The sequence below is a fragment of the Herpailurus yagouaroundi genome, unplaced genomic scaffold (genome assembly GCF_014898765.1).
Source record: "Herpailurus yagouaroundi ecotype Mexico unplaced genomic scaffold, PumYag 142, whole genome shotgun sequence".
NCBI lineage: Eukaryota > Metazoa > Chordata > Mammalia > Carnivora > Felidae > Herpailurus > Herpailurus yagouaroundi.
Genome location: NW_024412397.1, coordinates 13,586,617 through 13,610,586, shown reverse-complemented (window position 1 = coordinate 13,610,586; position 23,970 = coordinate 13,586,617). Strand labels below are relative to the sequence as shown.

Here is a 23,970-nt window from a genome sequence, read left to right as displayed (position 1 = left end):
CGGCCGCGCGCAGCGAGAGCCGCTGTTTGGGTTCGCGGCCGGCGCGGGGCGGGGCGGCGGCCGGAGGGGAAGAGGCGGAGCCGGCAGAGGGCGCGACCGCGGCGGGGCGGTGCTTCCCGGAGGCGGGGGACCGGGGCCTGTCCCCGAGGGTCGGACGCGGCCCGCGACCTCCCGGGGGAGGGGCTGGCCCCGAGCGCGCGGCTGAGGGCCCTGGCGGCGCCACCTGCGAGCGCCTCCCGAAGGGCCGGGTGCGTCTTAGGACCGCGGAGGCCGGTTTCCAGGCCTCCCAGAGCCGCGTCGGGGCTGGGGGGGACGGTGGGAGCCGCTCGGGGCCGGGTTCCGCCCTCGCGCGGGGAAGCCGCGGGAGGCGCGGGGGCGACGCGATCCCGGGCGCCCGGAACGCCCGCGCGGGGATCGGCAGCCCCTGTCGCAGCGTGGGAGCCCCGGGAGCCAGCTGACATCCCGGCCCCGTGTCAAGCTTTCTCGGCGTGCTCCGAACTTGGTCGCAGCCCACCGTCGCGTTTCACTGGACCGGGAAAGCTTTACCGCGGAGTTTAACGCACCACTCAGGTCGCATTTCCTTTCCCAAGGCTGGGTTCCAAAACAAAACAAAACAAAAACAGCTCTATGGAGGTCTAATTCACAACCCATACGATTCACCGATTTAAAGTGCATAGTAAGTGGGTTTTAGTATGGTCACCGACCTGTGCAACCACCACCAGGATCAATTTTAGGACATTTGGTTACACAAAATCGCTTGTACCCATCAACAGCGACGCCGGGTTCCTCCCAACCCGCGCCCAGCCGTTGACTCTCACCCATCTTTCTGTCTCTATAGATCTGCCTAACCTGGATATTTCATATAAATGGAATTCTATGAAATGCAGCCTTTTCTGTCGGGCTTATTTCACTTTACGTTTTCGACGTTCATCCATGTTATACATGTATCGGTACTTCATTCTTTCTATCACCAACTTGTATTCCATTGAATAAATATACCACTTTTCATTTATCCCATCATCAACTGATGGACATATGGGTTGTTTCCATTTGGGGGCTATTATGAATAATACTGCGGTGAACATTCGGGTGCAAGATTTTGTGTGGATATATGCTTTCATTTCTCCTGGGTATATACCCAGGAGTAGAATTGCTGGATCATGTTTAACCTGAACTGCCAGATGTTTTCCAAAGCAGCCACACCATTTTATATTCCCACCAACAATATATGAGGGTTCCAATTTCTCCATATCCTCACCAACGCTTGTTATCATCTATCTTTTTAACGATAGCCTTTCTAGTGGGTGTGATATTTCATCGTGGTTTTGATTTGCATAAGGTATATGTTTTTGTTTGCTTGCTTGCTTGCTTTTCCTTTCTGTTGTTGTTTTTAGAAATACGAAGGACGGGCGCCTGTGAGGCTCAGTCGGTTAAGCCTCCAACTCTTCATCTCGGCTCAGATCGTGATCTCACGGATCGTGGGATCAAGCCCCAAGTCTGGCTCTGTGCTGACAGTGTGAAGCCTGGCTTGGGGTTCTCTCTCTCTCTTCTCTCTTTCCCTACCTAACCCCTCTCTCTCCCTCTCTCAAAATAAACAAACATTAAAAAAAGAAAGAAGAGCTCAGGGGCAAAGGAACTGATCTTACTTTTTCTTCTTAATTGTGTTGACCCGAGTTAGGCAAATTGCAAGGTTTGAGGGCACAGGCCTCAGGACTTCTGACCCCAATTACAAATTTGGGGGTTCCCCCCAAATATAAACAAATTAAAAATAAAAAAAACAGGGGCACCTGCATGGCTCAGTCAGTTGAGCATCTGACTCTTGGGGAGTCTCCTCTCTCTCTCTCTCTCTCTCCCTCTCTCTCTGCCCCTCCATGGTTTGCTCCCTCTCTTTCTCTCTCTTTCTCAGAAAATAAACAAATAAACATTAAACAAACAAAACTGGGGGCTCCCAAACCACCTTCACTTTTGATAATTCTCTGGAAGGCCTCCCAGAACTCACAGAGGCACTCCCCGTGGCTGTGGTTCCTGATGAAGCCAGCTAAGGGAAGAAGTGCAGAGGGCAAAGTGTGGGGGCCTCCACACGCAAAGCTGCTGTCGCCTCCCATGCAGTCAGGGCGTGTGACACGCCCAGCCTGGGTGTGTGAGGATTGCAAACCAGGGAAGCTTGTCTGCTGTTCAGTGTTTATTGGAGCTTCCAGTATGTAGGCGTGACTGATTGATTGATTGCCCTTGAGGCTGAAGTCAGTCTTCAGGTCAACTTGACGATGCATGATGGGATCTCCCGACTACATCACCTGGATGGGTCTCTCTGGCACGACCAGCCTCCACCTTAGAGTACAGATTGGCCTGCCCTCGTCTAAACAAAGACGCTTTTATCAGGTGCGGCATAGATTACCTCCCAGAAGGCAAAGACAAAGGCCAGACCTCCTCTTCAGGCAAGCCCAAAGTCTTTACTGCACCACCTGGCCTTTATCCAAAGCTCTCCTGCAGCAAAATAAACATATGCCCTAACGTTTGGAGGTGGCAGCGTGGAGTAGGAGGCTCTTAACTCAGTTTTCAGACTATCAGTATCAGCGGTGCAATCTTCCCGGTGACACAGTACCAACGTTACACCACATCACAGTGTGAGGAGTGGACGTAACCTGAAGGGTAAGAGTCACAAGACGGTGGCGTATTACTGAAATTCCACTCAATCATCGGCAACTGGCCCAACTCGTCATCATGTCATACGGCCACAATGGGTCCCAAAGCATTCCCACTCAGGTTTGCAGGTTTCCATTCAACTCATCAGTTTCTAGAAACAGGAGAGGTCTCTACCCCCAGAGATGTCTGCTGAGTGCTCTTAGGAGACCGTCTCGTCTCTTGCTCCGAGCTCCCACCCCCACCCCGCAAGGTGTTAATGTAATACTGGATTTTTCTTGTGGCATAGCCTATTTATTTGTTCTTTTGCCCTTAGCTACTATTTCTCCTTCTCTCTATTTGTGATTTATTTTTATTCAGACTATCTCCTGTTGGAAGGAACGCGCGCGAAGTTCAGCCCGGTGATCCGCTGTTCCTGATTGCCTGCACTGACACTACTTGAGGAAATGCACCCCCCTCAGTCCATTCCCCTCCATACAAGGTAAGGTGAACAGAGCTGAATAACTTGTGGGCTTTCTCGACCACCAGGCGGCACGGCTCCATTTGCTATCAATTCCAATTTTGCCAGATGGAGTGAAAGCGTAATCCACCCCATCAATGTCTTGGGAATTCTAGTGTAATGGTTTAAAAATATAGTCATAGTTTCTTGCTTAGGGACCATCCTTGGTTCTAGCACTTGCAGTTGAAGCCCTGGTCCTTAGGACCACTGCATCAGGAAGAAAAATAAGAAAGTTGAGGCAATGTGGAGGAAAAAAAAGCAAAAACTATACTCATACTGTCTTCTCTCCATGGGAAGAGCTACACAGTCATACCAGCGTTCTCCCTCACCCCTTCTGCAGAGCCCCCAGAAAAGCAGAGAAATCTACCGAGTAAGCAACACCCTCATGAAGATACGTAAGTCAGCCCTTCATGCCTTATCTCTCCCTCCCCCATTTTATTTTTTCTCCGTCCCCCATTTTAGACAACCAATGTTCCAATTGCCTGTTCCAATTCTCGGTTATACCTTCACTCAAGATATGCAACCTGAGTCATCCATTTGATGTGATATCTGTTTGTTCATTGTTGGACACTCTGGGCTATGAAGTGTGTTCTTCGGTCTGAAGAAATGGGACTTGGTGGTCCAAACTGGTGCAATAGCTTCTGGTCCAGTCTTTTTATAGTATGTTGAACATTTGCATCTACCTCTAGGCATGGAAAACCCGGTCCGGAGTGTGTCTGTTCCTACCAAAACCCATTTGTAACCTTCCAGGGCTCCCAGCATCAGTCCAGCCGCCAGCTCTGCATCGGGCCTTTCCCCCAGGGAATCTGCCCCACAGCCATCTGTAGCCTCCATCATTTTTGCTGGCCCACAACAAAGTTCTTCTTGGCATTTTGTGCTCCAGAGGGTTTGAGAGGGCGATGTCTAGATTTGTCCCATCTCTGCACTGCTGAACCCCCCATATCCACTCATTCCGTGGGCCCAGGGGGCTACCTCAAGTGAGCACACCAGGATATCCACTTGCTGGTTCCAGTCCCCTCCCAGTCCTACAAGGAGGTTCTTCTGATGGACAGTGACATGCCCCACTTTAATGTATCCCTGAATGCCCATAGTCATTTCCGCAGGGCAGTGCCCCCCAACAGGCATCCCTTTAATAGGCAAATTTTCCATTGTTCTTCTACTTAACCACATGGTCAAGACATTAGCTGTTGCCCATGAGTTGGTTCAAAACCCTAACATAGAGGGGCGCCTGGGTGGCAGGTCATGATCTCGCTGTTTGTGAGTTTCAGCCCCGCGTCAGGCTCTGTGCTGACAGCTGGGAGCCTGGAGCCTGCTTCGGATTCTGTGCCTCCCTGTCTCTCTGCTCCTCCCCTGTTCATGCTCTGTCTGTCTCTCTCTCTCAAAAACAAACATAAAAAAAACCAAAAACCCCAACATAGGGATCACATCATGGAATTCAGCCACTGAACTCATTTGTTTTTATCTTCCTTTGGCAGCCTTCCAAACAGCACGCTATCCATTCACCTTGAAACTGACATCTGTAAACCAAGCAGCTCTTTTGTGGTGAATAGACAGCACTGCCCAAGCGGCTATAGGGCCAGCAATTTCTCGCATGATTCCCGAGTCAGCCTTAGGGGAGATAATTCTAGCTGCTTATGAACATATGTGTATCCCCTTGCATACCCTGGTTCCACGTTCCTGCAAAACCAGCCCCGTTTTTCCATGGCAGTCTTCTGGGCATTGCCTTCTCCATTAGAGTGTTTCTCCAAGGTCACCTAAGACATTATGTGTATTTTAGGTTTCAAGATTGTTTTATGTTCTTCAGTCACTGGGGCCATTGGCAAGGTAGTCCAATACCAAAGGTGGTAATTGCCTCTGAAATGGAAGTCTTCTGTCCAGACTCTCGGCAGTCATTGAGAGGTGGTGCTCACAGCCTCTTGCTGTGAGCCCCAGTCTGGGTAAGGATTCCAAGACTGCTTCCAAGCAGTTGGAGGGGTAAGATCTTAGGAAGATTTCCAGATGTGGAATATGCACCCTGCAAAATCCAAATAAACCAGGTCTTGTAACATGTTTTGTCTAGCAGGTATCCCATACTGTTTAAAATCAACAACTTGTGTGGGCTTGGGCAAGGTTCTTGCTTCCCAGTTAGGATGCTCAACCAACGTTGCGTGAAAGGACAGGTTTACCTGCCCTCTGTTTCATAGCACTAGGTAGAGGAAACTTTTCCCAGTCAGACACAAAATCCATCCCTCTAGTACTTTCACATAAAGGAGATGTAAGCACTTTACAGAGTCTGTTCAAACATTCTCTCTAGAGAGAGACAAACAGTGCACAAGAAGGGGAGAGGAGAGAGACGGAGACAGAATCCGAAGCAGGCTCCAAGCTCTGAGCTGTCAGCACAGAGCTCCACGTGGGGCTCGAACTCACGAGCCGTGACTCACAAGCCATGAAATCCTGACCGGAGCCAAAGTCGGACACTTAAGGGTGAGCCACCTGGGCGCTCCAAAGAAAACACTGGATTTTAAGAAGAATGAAGACGTTGGTCAGTCAGGCAAAAAAAAAAAAAAAAAAAAAAAAATCAGGTCATTAATTTATAAAAGAAATCAAGCTAGTTTCAGATTTCTCCATGGTAACATTCATCATGAGGGAACAATGACATCTGTAAGATCCTCAAGGAAAGAATGTTGAGCCAAGGTTTTGTAGCGAGCTAATCTGTATTTCACCCATTGAACGTGTAATAATTAAGGAAATGTTTTTCCTATGAGTGTTCCTTGAGGAAAGTGTTAAGGCAATGAGCCCACTCGGGCTGCTCTAAAACAATACCACGGACTGGGTGGCTTACAAGCAACAGAGATTTATTTCTTACAGTTCTGGAGGCTGGGAAGTCCAAAATCAAGGTGCTGGCAGATGTGGTGTTTGGTAAGGGCTCACTTCCTAGTTCATACTGTCCTCACATGGTGGAAGGGGAAGGGAGCTCTCTGGGTCTCTTTTTTTTTTTTTTTTTTTTTATTTAAAAAAAATTTTTTTTTCAACGTTTATTTATTTTTGGGACAGAGAGAGACAGAGCATGAATGGGGGAGGGGCAGAGAGAGAGGGAGACACAGAATCGGAAACAGGCTCCAGGCTCTGAGCCATCAGCCCAGAGCCCGACACGGGGCTCGAACTCACGGACCGCGAGATGGTGACCTGGCTGAAGTCGGACGCTTAACCGACTGCGCCACCCAGGCGCCCCTCTGGGTCTCTTTTAGAAGAGCACTAATCCCATTCGTGAGACCAAAATCACCTCTCAAAGGCCCACCTCCAAATGCCATCCTGTTGGGCATTAGGATTTAACATAAGAATTTCGGGGAACACAAATATTCAATACGTAGCCAGCCAGAAAGATGACTGGAAAAATATAGCACTGCCTTTGGAGACTTTGAGAAATGGATATATTTAACAGTAGAACAAAGACTAAAACAAACGTCGGGGCTAGAATGCTTTGTAATTGATATATACCTTAACAATGTGAAATAATAATAAAAGACATGCATTTTAGAAGGGGAAGGAGGAAAACGTGGAAGGTAGGCGTGACTTTATAAATTACATCATTTGTAACTGAAATCCAAAGGTATCATTTCAATCTGACACATCAAGTAATAGAAGTGTAGACATTTAGGGGCACCTGGGTGGCCCAGTCGGTTGAGTGTCTGACCTGGCTTCCGCTTAGGTCATGATCTCACAGTTTCGAGCCCCATGTTGGGCTCTGTGCTGACTGTTGTGAGCCTGCTTGGGATTCTCCCTCTCCCTCTCTCCCTGCCCCACTCGCGCGGTCTCTGAATCTCTCAAAATAAATAAATAAACTTAAAAGAGCAGTATAAACATTTAACGCCATCAAGGTAAACATGAAGAATTATTGACTCAAATCAGGTGAGTGGGGAAGAAAGAGGAAGTATGTACATTTTATCATTGTTTATGGTAAAGGACTAAGATATTATCGAAGGAAGTAGAGGGATATGGGGCCAAATGAGGTGTAATTACAGAGGCGAACAAAACAGTAGAAACTTTCCTAATAACAGACCTGAAAAAAGGAAGAGGGAAAATAACACTCTTGAGTGATGACACGATTGCGTTCTTTTCTGCTTCCACTGCCCTTGCTTATTCTGGGGCCCCGGGGTATTCTGGGGCATTCTGTGTTAGGCAAGGCTGGCTGGCACCTACCGGGTGGCCCTGCCCTTTCCACTCTCAGCTGAGATCAGGGCTTTCAGTGCTTCTCAAACAGTGTGGAATGTCCCGTTTCCTTCCATCGTTCCTTTCTGCGGCAAACCAATCAGAAAAATGGAAGGAGAACTAACGAAAACAAACACACACAAAATACAAGCTTTAATGATTTGCTATTAGAGTCCACAGACTTAAAAACAGTAAATATAAGCTGAACAAACATAATTTCGAGAAAAAGAATGACAAAACTGCTAGGTTCTTTGTTAAAAGTATGCATAAAAGTGATTCATGTAGAGGATTATTTTTTGTAGTGAGCTAGATTTTCCAAAGATGGCTGCCACAACATCTCCAATCCAGTATGTTCTTTTCTAATGTGACACTTATTCCATTGAGTGGTGGGGTCTATAGCCCCTCCCCTTGAGCCTGGGTTGGCCTTTGGACTGCTTTGACCCATCCACTGTGGCAGAAATGACACTGGAGGACTTAGGAAAGCAGGCTCCAAAAGCCCAGGTAGCTCCTCCCTGGTTTTCTTGGGACATGAAACCCGACAACTGATCCATGACGCTCTGAGTAAGCTCAAGAAGTCTGTGGCGATGTCCTTGTAGAGAACATAGTCCCGGTTGAGTTCCCACCCAATCGCTAACACAGACTTGCCAGCCAAGTGAGTGAGTCATTTCAAAAGTTCATAGGGGCGCCTGGGTGGCGCAGTCGGTTAAGCGTCCGACTTCAGCCAGGTCACGATCTGGCGGTCCGGGAGTTCGAGCCCCGCGTCAGGCTCTGGGCTGATGGCTCAGAGCCTGGAGCCTGTTTCCGATTCTGTGTCTCCCTCTCTCTCTGCCCCTCCCCCGTTCATGCTCTGTCTCTCTCTGTCCCAAAAATAAATAAAAACGTTGAAAAATTAAAAAAAAAAAAAAAGTTCACCCTCCATCCCCCAGTGATGCCTCATGGAGCAGAGATGAGCCATCCATGCTGAGCCCTGCCCGGATTGTAGATTTTGACTTCTTTTTTTTTTTTGGCCAGTTCTTGCCCCCCAAACTCCTCTTGTTGGCTTCTGGAGAACTCTACTTCTAACAACAAATGTCACCCAACCCTTATTCTGACAACTTTCCTTCTTACCTATTTTAAATGCTTATTTATTTATTTTGAGGGTGGGGACAGCACAGGGGGGAAAGAGAGAGAGAGAGAGAGAGAGATTCCCAAGCAGGCTCGTGCTGGGCCCAATCCCACGACCTTGAGATCATGACCTGAGCTGAAATCAGGAGTCAGACTCTCAACCGACTAAGCTACCCAGGTGCCCCTTAGGTATTATAAAATGTAATTTGTACTTTCCTCAAATTCTAGCGTTTGAATTATACAAAAAGTAATATAAACCTGGTTAGAATTTAGACCCAACTCCAAAAATCTTACTTTTGGTATGAGTCATTTAGGAAATTCCAAATGCTGACTCTTTGTCATTACGGGTAGTACTAAATGGTCCTTTTCTGCACATCAGCAGGAGCTCTTTTCTCAAAATCTGTAGCATGAAATATGTGTGGCTATTAATCTGATAGGTTTAGCAAGGTAAAGCCCTACATCTGACATTAATTCTGGCAACTTCAACTGTACTTTCAGTCTCTGAACACGGCAGGACAAGATAAGGGTGAAGAAATGTGGGCACTTGACTCAGGCACAAAGTTTGATGGGATGCCAAAATAATCAGTAATCAAGATAAACAATGTTTTAAGACGATATTACAAAAACAACAAAATTAATGCAAAAAAATCCATGGTGAAAACATATCAAAATCGTAAAGATCATCTCGACATAACTGACCGAATGAGTCATAGAAGTCTGTAACGGGGTTACATTCCTACAGTCACCACCCCAAAGCAGGTTATCACCTCATTCTTGGTCTTTAAAAATTGTTGATTCCAACATTTTTTTCTGATTTGAAAAATTATAAATAGACTTCACATTTTCGTTCTTTAAAAAAAATCTAGACAAAACCCAAATAATAAGTGTTGGTGATGATGTGGAGAAATTGGAGCCATCATGTATTGGCGGCAGGAATGCAAAATGGAGCAGCCACTGTGGTGGTTTCTCAAAAAGTTAAACACAGAATCACCATATGACCCAGCAACTCCACTCCTAGCTTTATACCCAAAAGAGACTCAAACAGATCCTTGTACACCCGTGACCTTAACAGCATTACTCACAATAGCCAAAGGTGGAAACAACTTAAAATGTTCATTAACAGATAAATGGATAAGCAAAATGTGGCATATACATACACACAATGGACTATTATTCAGATTGAAAAAATGAAGTTCTGATATGTGCCGCAACATGGATGAACCTTGAAGATACTATCTCAAGTGAAATAAGCCACATACAAAAGGACAAATACTGAATGAGTCCATTTATATGAGGTACTTAGAATAGGCCAATTTCACAGAGGAAGAAAGCAGAATAGTGGTCACCAGGGACTGGAGGGGGGGGGTGGGAAGTTATTATTTAATAGAGAGTTTCAGTTCAGGTTGATGAAAATTCTGGAAATGGAAAGTGGCGATGATTCTGCAACACTGTGAATATACTTAATGCTACAGAATTGTACACTTAAAAATAGAAAAAAGTGGTGCATTTTATGTCATGTATCTTTTGCAGTAAAAATAACAAATGCTCACTTCATAAAGGTAAAAAAAATAAGAAAATAAAGAATACATTTTAAATTAGTTCTAATACTAGTACTCAGAGAAGTAGCTGATTTGGCTCCAGACTTTTCTCACATCTTGGGATGACCTCACAATATGTGGCGACCTTATTAAGACGTTAATTTTTCCTCTCTGGATTTTCCCTTCCCTTGCATTGTGTAGACAGGCAAAAAAAACATAATGGCTGGCCAAACATTTTCCTTTCTGCTGGCTCCCTCTAACAAATCCTAATCTGTCATGTCACCAAAGAGATTAAGCTAAAGACTTTGAGAGCAACCGGAAAAAAGAGAGATTTTGTCGGCCCCTGGAAGGACTGGGGACAGAATTTCTCACCTCACAAGGTCTGAAGGTTGGAGCCGCCCACACCCACCAGCGGCCAAACCTGGGATAGGATGACTCTGAGGTTTCCAGCCTCTGCAAAGATTCCTGTGTGTGAAAGGGAAGAGCTGAGGACGTCTGCGGACTTAAGCAATAAGAATGCCCGTACTAGACTTGGTGCACGAGAGATCCATCTCCCGTCTGAGCACCGGGAGAGCCTCTTGGACCTTAATGCAACCCTTTGGCGAAGAGGCCTAATAAAGACTTCACAGTGGTTTCCCTGACAGCACAGCAGATTTGGATTTGGTTTAATGGTGATGTAGAAGTATGGTCTTCTCTGCCTACTGGAATCTGTGGGCCGAGATGTAGACTTGGCATACGTTGAGTGCCCATACTTTCAACATCCCCGAAGTAATAGAAAAATGTCGGTGTTTCCTCTACTTTGTAGTCCAACCTCTACCAGAAGGAATCCATGAGGACTAATGTTCTCTTTTAGTGGAAAGCGGTGTGTGTGTGTGTGTGTGTGTGTGTGTGTGTATTATCACCTTGGAGATGAGCGGCTGTCGAGAGCAGCCCGCTGTTCTGACTGGCCAGTGCCGTGCCGCAAACCACCCTGTTCACTCTCGTGTGGCCGCTAGCCGTTTCCTCCATTTTCAGTTTTAATGTTTTAATTGAATCATCTAGAGCTCTTTGGTGTGATGATACTTTTTCTTGTCATCACTTATTCTTTAATATGGAGCTTTCAAAGGTTTCTATAAAATTGTCAGTGGAATTATTTATGGCCTAAGACATCCTATGTTGCATTTAAGAATCCAAAAGCCTCGGGATGCCTGGGTGGCTCAGTCGGTCAAGTGTCTCTTGGTTTCGGCTTAGGTCATGATCTTGAGGCTTTGTGGGTTCGAGTCTCACATTGGGCTCTGTGCTGGCAGTGTGTGGGGCCTGCTTAGGATTCTCTCTCTCGCTCCCTCTCCCTTTCTCTCTCTCCTCTTTCTTCCCCTTCCCCACTTGCACTGTCTCTGTCTCTCTCGAGATAAATAAACTTAAAAAAATACAAAAGCATTTTGATATTACAACATTTTGTTTTGTTTAATGGCATCGACTTTTTGGAGACCAGGCCAATTGTCTAGTAGATGCCCTACATTCTCTTTTGACTGGTTCTTCCTGATGTTATTTATTTCTCTCTCCCTCGAATTTCCTATAACCCAGCAGTTAGGTCTGTGGCTTGTTTAGATTCAGATTACACAGTTTTGGTAGGAACACTTCGTAACTGTATTTTGTATTGCATCCTCCCCAGCAGCACGTGCCGGTTTTTCCCCTATAAGGATACTCAACTTAATCTGCTTTCTTGGGTAGGGTGGTAACAACCATATCTCTCCATTGTAAAGATCATGTTGCCCTTTGCAATTGGCAGATAATCTGGGAGTGACATCATGCAATGTTAGTAAATTGTCACCAATAATGCCTCCAACTTCTGTTAGCGTATGCTGCTTCTCCTATCAAGAGGTAGAAATCTAGTTTTCATCCCTTGAATCTGGACTGGCATTATGTGGTGGAAGTGGTATTTCCTTATTTCTGGGCCCAAGCCTTAAAAGGCCCTGAAGCTTCTTTTTTTGTCCACTTGGATTCAAGCCATCAAATAAACTCAGGCTGGACAACTGAATGATGAGAGATCACATAGAGGAGAGAGGCCCAGCCAGCCCACCCGGAGGCACTAGAAATAGGAGTGAAGCCATCTTCAATTCCTCAGCCCTGGTCAAACCACCCCAGCCAACACTATGTGGAACAGAGGCTCCACAGAGTTCTGCCGAATTTGCAGTCACGAGAAAAAATAAATGGTACTTTGAGCTGGCATTGATTGATTTTGAGTGGTTTATTATTCAGGAAACAAATCCCATGTAAATATTCTGTTTCACGTGATAGTTTTAGGATCCATTGATGATAGTTGCCTGGGTCAATTATTTCATTGGGGCTGCCACAGGATAGTTTAAGTTTTGTTCTCCTCTCTACATTATTAGCTGGCATTCTTCTGCAGAGAGAGGGACGGTGGGAGAGAGAGAAACACACCAGCTTTCTCTCATTAACTAGGTATAAACTACTGTTTCTCCTAAAAATGAAGGGTCAGTGTTTAATCTTTTCCATTATTAGTTTCAGAATAAAAAGTTGAGGTAATATTCAACCCCCAAGGATGGCAAATAAGGTTCTTTGCCCCTCTACTTCTTTTCCAGTCTTCTTTAGATGTTTGTCCTCCATAGCTGTGCCCTCTGCATATCTGCCATTGAACTTAGAACATTGCAGTATAATTGATTCATTTGTTGATCTGTTTAACTGAACTTTATGTTCCTTGAGGGCAGGGACTTAGAAGCTAAGCCAAGTACATGTAGTTCTAAGTGAAACTAGGTTTCTGTCATGCCCTTACTTATCTTACATAGATAATATCTGATAATTTTTTAATGGTGTAATTGCTTTGTCTTTTGGTGATTTTGATGTTTTTTCATTTTTTAATCAAAAGAATAACTGCATGTGGTTATAAAACAAATATAGTGGGCCAGTAATATAAATTAGTTCCTGGCCCTCAAACCCTCAACTCCACCAGAGATGATCATTCTCGAGTTTTTAGCTTTGGTTTTTGTAATTTTTTTTTCAGAAAAATGGCCACGACTTCTTTCAACCCAAATGCCTTATTTACAATGTCACCTTGCTGTTTCTCCCAGTGACAGGTGGGATCTACATCCTCTCCCCTTGAAACTGGAGGGCTTTTGTGACTGTTTCAACCAGTAGAGTACGGCAGAGGTGACACTATGTGACTTCCAGGACCTGAACATTAAAGGGAATAGTTTCTGCTTCTCTGGAATACTTGTTATTGTAGCCTTCGTTCTAACTGCCCTGAGGCCACCGTGCTGTGTGGAAGCCCAAACTAGCCCATGCACAGACGGCTTGGAGAGGCCCTGGGATTTCATGCACGTGTCCTACTGCCCCCAGATGTCTCAGCCCTCTGGTCTTTCAGCCCCAGCCAGTGTCTGACCACAACTGTACAATGGTTCCTAGCTAGACCTCAGGAGTTCCTGAGCCACAGAAATCAAGAGAGAAAGTAGTGCTTTAAGCCATGATGGTCAGGCTTCTTGGAGGCCAGACTTGGGAGGTTTTTGGTTATACTAATGAAGTAGCACCTTCACTTACTTTGGGTTTAAGGCCCCATCATCACTGAACTATTGCTTACGATCTCCGTGGCAAAAGACCATTCCAATTATCAGGCTAGCTCTCCTGCATAATGAGCTAAGCCCACTTGGCTTGTAATGGTTAACTGCCACTACTTGACTTCTGCAACCGAAGGATCGGATCGTTCCAGCTCTGATGACATCAAAAAGCCAGCAAAACACTTTGGAAAGCATCCTTTCACCCAGCAAAGGTTTGGTTAAGGGACTGGGTTATTGACCTTCTCTGGGAACAGTTGAGGCCTTGTGAATGGTTCTCACATGAGAAATCCACACCAGCATTTCTATCTCCTAAAGATGTTGGGTTCTTCCTTTTACATTACATATTAATGGAGTTCCAAGTGAGTCGATTGTTGAATTGTTTCTTCAAGCGGCCAAACAATTAAAACCACTCCCAGCAGCTCAAACCGAAACAGTAAATTCAGTCTGTGACTGAACTCACATCAATAGATTTGATCTGAAACTAGGTTCTCCTTTTCTTGGCTGATCACCAAAATCCCCATCCCCACACACAATGCCCCAAGTATTTCCTGAGACTCAGAAGCCCCCACATCCTTCTAAATATACATATCCCAATACTGTGCACCCTGCACTTTCCCTCCCAAATTTCCTTACCATCACATAACCTCCCCCCACTACCAACCCCAAACCCCAAACCCTAACTTGTTGAATCTGAATTCAACTGGTATCACTTGGTAACCTGCAGGATCAACTATTAAGTTTCACTTGATCACTTTAGTACTGTGCATGCAGGATATGTTTGTAGTCCTAGTCCCAGAAGATCCTTGGGCTGCTCTCCTTGCCTTGACCTCAACTAGCAGTCCTTCGAGTTCTCGTGCCTTCATTCTGTTCTACAGCAGCTATGAAGTGGTTCCCCAGTGTCTTGTCCTCACTGGGGACTTCTTCCATGCAACCGTAAGGTGATTAGCTGTTTCACCACAGGTACCAGGTTCCCATTGGGTTGGATGATACTGATGCTGCTACAGTCCTGCTTTTAACGTCCTGCCATCTTCGTGGTGCTCCAGACGGATGGACCTAGATGGCACCTGGTTAACCAAGGCTAGTCAGGTGCCCCTGTGATGCCTGCCAGACGATGAAGAAAAACAGGATGTCCCCACTATGGTTTCTGCAGCAGGCGGCCAGGGGCATTCCCAAAACCAGGAAGGCAGTTTGGATGAACAGCACTCCTCCAAAGTACATTTGTTTGAGGAGTATGTTGTCCTGTTTCTCTCTTTCTCTCTCTTCTTAAAACCTGTTCTGTTGTTTCATAGGGTTCCCAACGGGGAGACAAATGCCTGTGATCAGGTGTCAGCCTAACGGTACCTTGTTGTTGGTTTTTTTAAGTTTATTTTTTGAGAAAGACAGAGCACGAGCGGGGGAAGGGGCAGAGAGAGAGGGAGACACAGAATCCGAAGCAGGCTCTAGGCTCTTAACCAAGCGAGCCATCAAGGCACCCCCCCCCCCCACTGTAACTCTTAATTAAAAACTTGTACTTATTTGGGGAAACTAAAACTTCTCTTATTTTTATTTTTTTTAAATTTTTTAATGTTTTATTTATTTTTGAGACAGAGAGAGAGACAAAGCATGAACAGGGGAGGGTCAGAGAGAGAGGGAGACAAAGAATCTGAAGCAGGCTCCAGGCTCTGAGCTGTCAGCATAGAGCCCGACACGGGGCTCGAACTCACGGACCGTGAGATCATGATCTGAGCCGAAGTCAGAAGCTTAACCGACTGAGCCATCCAGGTGCCCCCAAACTCCTCTTTTTTAAATGTTTATTTATTTTGAGAGAGAGAGAGGAGAGAGAGAGAGAGAGAAAGAGAGAATCCCAAGTAGGCTCCATGCTGTCAGCGTAAAGCCCCAAGCGGCACCTGATTCTCAGGAACCTGGAGATCATGACCTGAGCTGAAATCAAGTTGGACTCTTGACTGAGCCACCTAGGTGCCCTGGCAAATTTAAATAAAAATGAAAACAAAGAAAAAAACTAACAAGTATCCATATTTCTACCACCCAAATTTAGCCACTGTTAATTTCTTGATGTATCTATTTTCATTCTTAATTTTTTAAAAGGTGAAAATGGGGGGGGGGGGGGCAAAAATTATAAACACTGTAAAGTAGTAAAACTTAGAAAAAAATCCAAAGATTCATTCACTCAATAAATATTTATTGAGCACCCACCAGGCACCAGGCACCGTTCCAGATATTGAAATACAGCAAAGGGAAAAAAAAAAAAAAAAAAAAAGACAAAATCCCAGCTCTCACAGAACATACGTGTTAGTAGAAATTACAAATAAGGAAAACAGTACACTATACAATATGTTACATGGTAAGTGCTACAGAGGAAAAAAAAGGCAGGGAATGGGTATAAGGAACGTCAGGAGGGATTGTAAGTTTCAACAGGATGAGCAGGGACCGCCTCACTGAAAAGGTGACATCTGAAAATAGGAGATGAAAGAGGTAGAGAAAATTTTAAAAATCAACCAAAATCTCACTACCCACAAATAAGATAACGAACACAAGGTGAAAATAATTTGTTATGTTTCTCTGTGTACGTACAGATATCTGGATGAATGTTTATATGGACAGATACAGCTAGGAGAAATATACGGTTATAAAAAATGGGTTCAAACTACAAAAATTTTAAATCATCAATGAATTCATCAAGGATCTATTTTTTAGAGAGATAGATAATATATACGTAGATAACACAGACAGATCGACGTATCACCCAGATCCAGATTTGGGATTAACTAAAGTCTAGTATCAACTGGGTTAGAACTGATATTTTGGTCACAGGCTTCCAAGTCACGAACAGGACCCATCTCTCCACTGACTCAGGTAGTTAATTCTTGAGCTTCCGTTTGTAATGTGTCCTAGCTTTCTATGGGAAGGTCTGCACATCTTTCAGATTTATTTTGAGGCAGTGGGTGCTTTCTGATGCTATTACAATTGGTACTATTTTCCTAACTTCAGTTCCTGATTGTTGCTCAGATAAATACCATGATTTTATTAACTCTGCATCCTATCATCTCGTTAAATTCAAATTCGGAGTTTATATTAATTTGGATGTGCTACATACACGATGTTCCCTGCGAAGGACAATTTTGTTTCTTTGTTTTTAATCCCTAAACTTAGACTCTCGTGTCCAAAGTTGAAAAGAAGTGGTGATAGCAGGCTCCAGTATCTTTTTCCTGATCTCTGGGGGGTAAAGTTTTCAAAAAGTCACAATTAAGTATGGTGCCTGCTATAGCGCTTTTTTCTTCTTGGTAGATGCCCTTTCTTAAACTAAGAAGCTCCCTTCTGTTCCTAGTGTGTGACGTTTTTAAAACAAATCACACATAGGTACTGGATTTTATCACATGCTTTTTAGGACTCTACACATGTAACTTCTGTATTTTGTTTTTACAAATGCAATAAATTAGTTTTTCCGTTTAAATTACGGACACGCTGTGTCTTGTGTGGCGTCACGTGAACGGAAACTTGACCTCTGACACCTCTTGCCACGGCAGATTTCAAGCTCCCGGCATGAGCTCCCGGACCTCCCAGGTGGGGAGACATGTGCACTGGTCCTCGTAAGCTGACACGAGCCAGCGCTGGCGTACCTCGGCCTTCAGTCCCTGGTAACCAAGACTGAAATTTATCATTTCACTAACCAGCAAGAACAAAGTCACTTCAATTTCTCTATTTTATAAAAAGTCTCACAGATAATCCAGGAAGTAGATAAGGACTTGACGCCCTGATTTCTCGAGCCTTCAGCAAGTACCTAATAAGAGAGGTCACACACTGTGCCAGCCGCAGGAGAAAATGTAATATTGCTTTGAAGAGCTTACAGTGTAAATGATCTAAACAAGATTAACAAAATGTGCTTGCAATTTGGATAAAGATTTTAAGATAGGAGTAGCAATTTATTACTAACGGAATCCAAAGGTAGGATGGGGAGAGTTTAGGAATGCTCCTTCAAGAGATTATACACGTCATGAGCTAGGTCTTAATAGAGATAATGGGATTTGGACCAGCAAAGAAGAAAGGACTCTATGTGCGAGGAACAAAATTGACATAAAGAAGGTACAGAGGTAGGAAATGACGTGACATCTAAGAGAGCTCCTAAAGTTGAGATAAATTCGGTGTCCATGCTGGGCATTCACTGTCGCTTCATTTGCAACAGCGTCGAGCAACATTTATGGCTACAAGGTTAAGGAGCTGTGTCTCAATTTCTCAACCATGCCAGTAGGTAAATGGGACTTCATATTAATAATCAAATATACATACTCATTGTTTTTCTGCATGTAGATGACAGTGAACTCAAAAGTGACTTTTCTACTGAAACTCTTTTTACTAAGACCCCTGTAATTTTCAGGCTGCAAAAAAGAATGTTCTTTAACATCTAGGGTGTGGCTCATAGAGGTACTCAAGTAGCCTCAGAAACCATCTACCCAAAATTTCATAATGGTCAAGGTTCAGACACAGCCTGAGTAATCTGTCCACAAGGAACTCAGGGGAAATGGCCTATGTGCTACCATTCTAGAATAAGTCTAAAATTACTTGACTGCAGAAATAGGTTTAGAACCAGAAATGTTAAAAATGTAGAAGATGCAATGCAGAAAATGGAGCTATGGCCAGAAGTGATATGGGTACTAAGATATAGTTCCCAAAGCCCATGTGGGAATCAAGTGTGATAAAGTACCCATTTATCATCAACACTATACTTCTATACCATTGGGTCATGTATTTTATCAAATTATTTAAAATACTTCCTCAAAACAAATTCTAGAATTACAAAAAAATTTGATTTCAACTATTAATTATAATAACACAGTTATGTGAATTCTCCTAATATAATTAATAGCAACACTATATAATTCCAAGGCTGATAAAGAATATAAATTATCTTACAAGGCAGCCACAAAGAATTACGTTACTCTGCCAAATTAATTCCAAACTCCCACATAAAAGTTGCTGAAGAATGGAGTTTTCAGGGATACATTCTTACTTAGTAATTTCTAATGATTTCTTTGTACGTAATCCATTCAGATACTATTTTCTTCCATACAGGAGATCCCAAAATAAAGAAGCATACACAGAATATAGCCAATAGTAGGTTATATCAATTTACTTCACATAAGAACAGCTTATTTCAGGCCTATGATTTCCATTTAGTATCAACAAAAACAATCTGTACAGAAAACCCAAAGGCAACCAGAAAGCATTATATGTAAAATGTGCAAATATACTTTAAAATGCGAGTTACTCTATAGCATTTGCAAGGTAGAACTTTACAGTAATTAAGGAACCTATCTCATTCCAGCTAATGTAATAATCCTTTTGCATATATAGCCAATGCAAATGCACAAGGCACAACTTAGTGTTGATGCTAAAGTGTCTAACATACACCCTCAGATTATTTATTTGAAGATATTAAAATAACGTATCATGTTTGTATTTTATTATTTAATGAGACATTAGTTCATTTCTAAAGCTTCACAAGCATTATACTGATAACATATGTGTGGCCAAGACAAACTATTCCCTGAACTTAAAAGGTAAAAGATAAAACCCTTGGTAGCCTATATTAAAAAAAAAAAATTATATATATATATATGTACACACACACCCACAAGAAACTTGCCACAATTCAAAGGGAGGCCATTCCTTTTAGCAAAGGTTCCCATTATAGCATTTCATGACAGAGTTATTTAAAAAGTATGTATTTATTTGCCATCTGTTTTGGTCAATCTTGCTACAAAAAGACACTGGAATAGACAATTTTCTTCTTCAAGATAAAGACAATGCCTAATTTAGAAAGTCTTTCTTTTGAGACTGCACAGTGAAAGGTATTATTTAATTAAATATAGAAGCCCATTGTTTTTAAAGAAATTACTGAAATCTACACAAAGAAAAATATCAGCCTATCAAAACTTAATGAGACCCGGCTAGAACACAATTCAAAATTTTTCAAGCCCAATCACAGTGCTCTTTGCTAGTATTGCCCATCCCTGAGAATAAAGATTCTATCATTTAATAAAGTAAATAAATTTTACATTGAAGCAAATGATGCTTAGGAATTTTTTTTTTTTTTAAATATAAAATAAGCCCTATTACATTCTGGTTAAAAAAAAAAAAAAGAGAGAGAGAGAGAGAGAGAAAATAAAGAATACATGCTCTTTGTAAAGACCACCCATCCTAAATATTGGTATCTCAATCAATTTTAATCCTCTTCTTAACTGGGCAATTCCTATTTTTTGCCATTCATATATCACCGATCTCCTTATAATCCATTATTTTATCATTTTTGTTAACAGGAGCATTTAACTGGTAATGGAGCAAAGGTACATATAAAATTAAAGGGACTCTGGAGTGAGATCTGTATTTTCCTGTGGTAAAAGAGTTTTACTGGAAACAATCTGAATGCCATTAAGAAAGGCAAAAGTACCTACGAAGGAAAGAACACACATGGTAAACGTCCTCCTTGTTATCTTTGGTTTAGCCTTCTTGGCCAAAATCTTCTGTAAACTTCTTCAATTTCAACAAGTCATGTTCATTGACTGTGGGCTTTGTGTTAGACAGTGACCGTAACATATCCGACTGTCAGGGAAAAAGAAGGGAGGTGTTAGTAATAGGTTTAATCAACTAAAATCCATTGTGTCATCATTATTACTACTGACTTTCCATCTAAGGTTAAATCTAAGTATTTGCAGTGTGCCATAAGTTATTCACAACAAACTCTCTTATTCTTCTAGAGAAAATCTTTGATCATGTTATTCTTTTGCACAGCAGCTTTCAACTGGTTGCCTTGTTCTGACCACAACTTTCAATGGCTCCCCACTACCCATCAGAAGTACAATCCTGTTAAGCCTGAGACTCTCCAGAATAAGGCCCTCCAGAATATGTCCCTGATCTCTTTCCTAGTCTTACCTGTTTTTCTTTCTTAAACAAGAGAGTTCACCAAGTGCAATTCAAAAGGAACATAATCATTCACTTACAGAAATCATTCACTTACACTTACGTGAAACACAATACCATTTAATTAAAACCAACTATCAGAATTTTTTAGCTATTAGTCAAAATTATGATCAAATGGTAAGAAAATATGCTAATATCAGGGATTCATTAAAAAATTAAGTTCTAGGCTATGTCTCTTATATGAAAAATGATCTAAAGAACAAAATCTTTAAAAAATAATATAGCAAAGACTGCAACAACTGAATAACTTTTCAGAGAAGCAGTATGGTTAACACATAAATATATCTATAGACATACTTATGTACTTATAGAGGTACGTGTACATCTATAGATATAGAGTATATACCATGTAAGTAAGTTTTTTTTCTGGAAGTTACTGTTAATTCTGACACAAAGCTCTTTGCAAATCCGTAACTGAAGTAGAAGATTTAAAAAAAACTGAACATTCACCAATAAGAAAACATAAAAACAGTAAATGTAGCTTTTCCATCACAGTAAGCTTCCTATACGTTACAAAATAACAGTCTTACAAATTATTTTAATTCCTCCAATATAAACTACAGAAATTTACTTTTTTATCATAAAAACTTGGTTTCAGGATTTTTTTTTCAAGCACTATAATATTTAAACTTTCTATGAAGCCTGAAGAAGTAAAACAAAAATACCATCACGAATACTATGATACATGCATTAGGGTTTCCAGATATTTTACAAAATGTTAGAATCCCCAGAAAAGAAATGTTCAACAATTCCACTTTTTATTAAGTCTTGACTATAATTTATAGATAAGTCTTTTGGTGATCGTATCCCAGCTGTAAGACCTATAAACTTAGAAGCCTGTTTTTGAAAAATAGCTTTTTCACTTAAAATTACATTTTCCTTAAAGCCCCAAAAAATATTTTAAACATAATTATTTGTTACATTTTAAGTTTAATTATCTTTACAACTTTTTAACTGAATAGTTAGTATTACACAATTTCCTAGCTAATTTTACGTAAAATGTTTATCTTTGTCTCACAAATTACAAATTATGTTTTAAGTTTTTTGTTAAAAGCAAACAAAATGTCAAACCATGCAAACAACTGGCTCCAGAAGTTTATCCCCAGGGACGTCCATCCATGTCATTTCAATGGCACCAGGGTCACCTGGAGAACATGGTGTTAGCAGATCATCTACTATTTTGTTAGGATCAGCTCGTGAAGGTCCGCGAACCTGGAATAAATAGTAATCTGAAATATTTACTTGAAAAAATTAACAAAATTAAGGTTTAGGCCATTATCAGGAAATGTGAAAATGTACCATTCTATACTTTGTTAAAATGCTGACTTCCACAAATAAATAGAATATACAACAAAATGTAGCTAGCTGTCTTTGGGTGATGGGATAGGTTTTGCTTAGTTTTAATTTTTTTCTTGATGCTTTCCTATAGTCTGAAATTTCCTACCATAAATTACTTACATGATCACAAGGAGAAAATGAATTAAAATTAAAAAAAAAAAAGTTACCTGTGATTAAGAGTTTTCTTTTCTTCTCTAATTCTTATTAAATGCTCTTAGAGACCAAAAAAAAGTAATCCTCAATAATTCTCCTAAGTTTCTCTATTTTCTAAAGCTGAGAAAGTTTCTGTGATATTTAGATTTATTAGTGTGAAATCACCGAATCTTTGTCTTTTTTAACAAAAATTTCTTCTTTAAATATAAGCACAAAAATAAATGCTAAGTATAATTTCAGTGCTATTTTGTGATTCATAACTAATTTAAAATAAAATTTTAATAACACCCAGAGAGAGAACCTTTGTGACAGAGTCACACACAAGTATTTTTTAGATGGCAACAAATCTATACCAGTTGGGAGCTGCTTTCACATTTAATATTTATTTGATGATCAGTCTTAAGTATTATCCCAGGATTAGGGTAGGTGCAGAAAAATAAACATTCTAACTTCACTTATTATGTCTATTTTATTGTCTGTCTTTCCCCACAAGCCTTTCAGCTGTGGGGATTTTTGTTTGTAGGAAATGTGGTGCCAAAGAGAGCACAAGGGATTTTTGTTTTGTTTTGAATTCTTTTTTTCTCAATGTTTTTATTTATTTTTGAGACAGAGAGAGACAGAGCATGAGTGAGGAAGGGGCAGAGAGAGAGGGAGACGCAGAATCGGAAGCAGGCTCCAGGCTCTGAGCCATCAGCACAGAGCCTGACGCGGGGCTCGAACTCACAGACTGTGAGATCATGACCTGAGCTGAAGTCGGATGCTCAACCGACTGAGCCACCCAGGTGCCCCAGGACTTTTGTTTTTGACTGTGGTGCTTCCTGACTTACCAGTACTTTAGACATTTGACAAAATAAACAGGCAATCTTGTTTTTGATTGAAATAATCATCCTTCAAAATGGGAGTAAAGCATGGAGCCACTGAGAGCTCTACCATAGCTGGTGATGCAGAGAAGACCTGGTGTTAACCCTGATTTGGCTGCTTTGCCTTTGTCCTCCTAGTAAGGACCTGGCTTCCGGGTCGTGTAGCCTGTCCCGGTAGTAATACGGAGAACTGAATGAAAACTTCTGGATAAGAAAGGACTGGATTCCTAAAAATCTATAGTTTCTAAATGGCAAAGAGAATTTAAAAGAAAATAACAGTGGCTGAGACTAAACTTGACCCTGAGCCTCCTGTATTTCCCTCAGTAACGAAATGGCTGAAGAAGTGGAAAGAGCCGTTTCCTGGGCTGCTCAGGTACCAGGACAGAGATGCTTCACGAGAGCTGCTTCATTCCTCTCGCACAGAGCACTTCGAGGCAGTGTTGTCATCTCTACTTTGGAGAAGATACAAATGAGCTTGAAACGGGTAACCAAATGTGCTCAAGGGGATGTGACAGGCAAACTGTGGACTCGGGCTTTAAATTCAGGTTTTAATTCAGGTTCATCCTTTTCTTAAAATCTTATTTTATTGTGGGGTTAACAGACATACGTATGTAACTTACTCATGATATAGTAGTCTTGTCATAGATTGCCGGATTAGGTTTACTAATAGTTTTTCAGGATTCTCACATCCATGTTCATGAGTAACATGGGACACCGCAGCCCTTAGGAACAGGGTTAGTCCGTATTACCTACTCCACTGTTACTTACAATGGACGTCCCAAGACCATGGTCGTTTGACAAAACACTATATGCTCAACTCATTCATGCAGACAGAATGGTGTATGGGAAGCAAGGCTTCACATTCCGAAGTACACGTGACCTAGAGAAAAATCATACCTCTGCACCCCTCCAGTTGTACCCCAGCAAACCGGGTCAGCGTCCAAGCCCCAGTTTTATCATGTTAACATCTATGTCTCAGATTAATGATCAACAGGTGGCGAAAGGCACCTCCTGCAGAGTTTTTGTGAGGACCAAGTACAACAGTAAGATAAAGAATAGAACACAATGCCAGGCATGGGGATATTTAGTATCAGCCATTATTATTTTTACCTTTTTTTTTTTTT

The 23,970-nt window shown here is 42.1% G+C and overlaps 1 protein-coding gene and 1 long non-coding RNA gene across 6 annotated transcripts in view; one reads left to right on the top strand and one right to left on the bottom strand.

The window, feature by feature from the left end:
• The first annotated feature begins 344 nt into the window (after positions 1-344).
• Positions 345-23,970, top strand: part of LOC121032835 (uncharacterized) — a 26,956-nt gene continuing 3,330 nt past the window's right edge. Inside the window, exons 1-4 of one of the 5 annotated variants that reach the window (XR_005791512.1) lie at positions 345-676; positions 3,001-3,121; positions 3,437-3,534; positions 11,956-12,175. This is a non-coding gene — a long non-coding RNA (uncharacterized LOC121032835). Of the gene's footprint in view, positions 677-1,860; positions 3,122-3,436; positions 3,535-11,955; positions 12,176-23,970 lie in introns of those variants that run through there. The other 4 variants (XR_005791510.1, XR_005791509.1, XR_005791508.1 and 1 more) reach the window with 4 other exon arrangements.
• Positions 18,621-23,970, bottom strand: part of VPS4B (vacuolar protein sorting 4 homolog B) — a 32,605-nt gene continuing 27,255 nt past the window's right edge. The window contains exons 10-11 of the mRNA XM_040478624.1: positions 21,567-21,707; positions 18,621-20,117 (exon numbers count right to left, since the gene is read on the bottom strand). Of these exons, the coding sequence (XP_040334558.1) occupies positions 20,016-20,117; positions 21,567-21,707 (243 nt within the window). The 3' untranslated portion in view covers positions 18,621-20,015. The remainder of the gene's footprint in view (positions 20,118-21,566; positions 21,708-23,970) is intronic.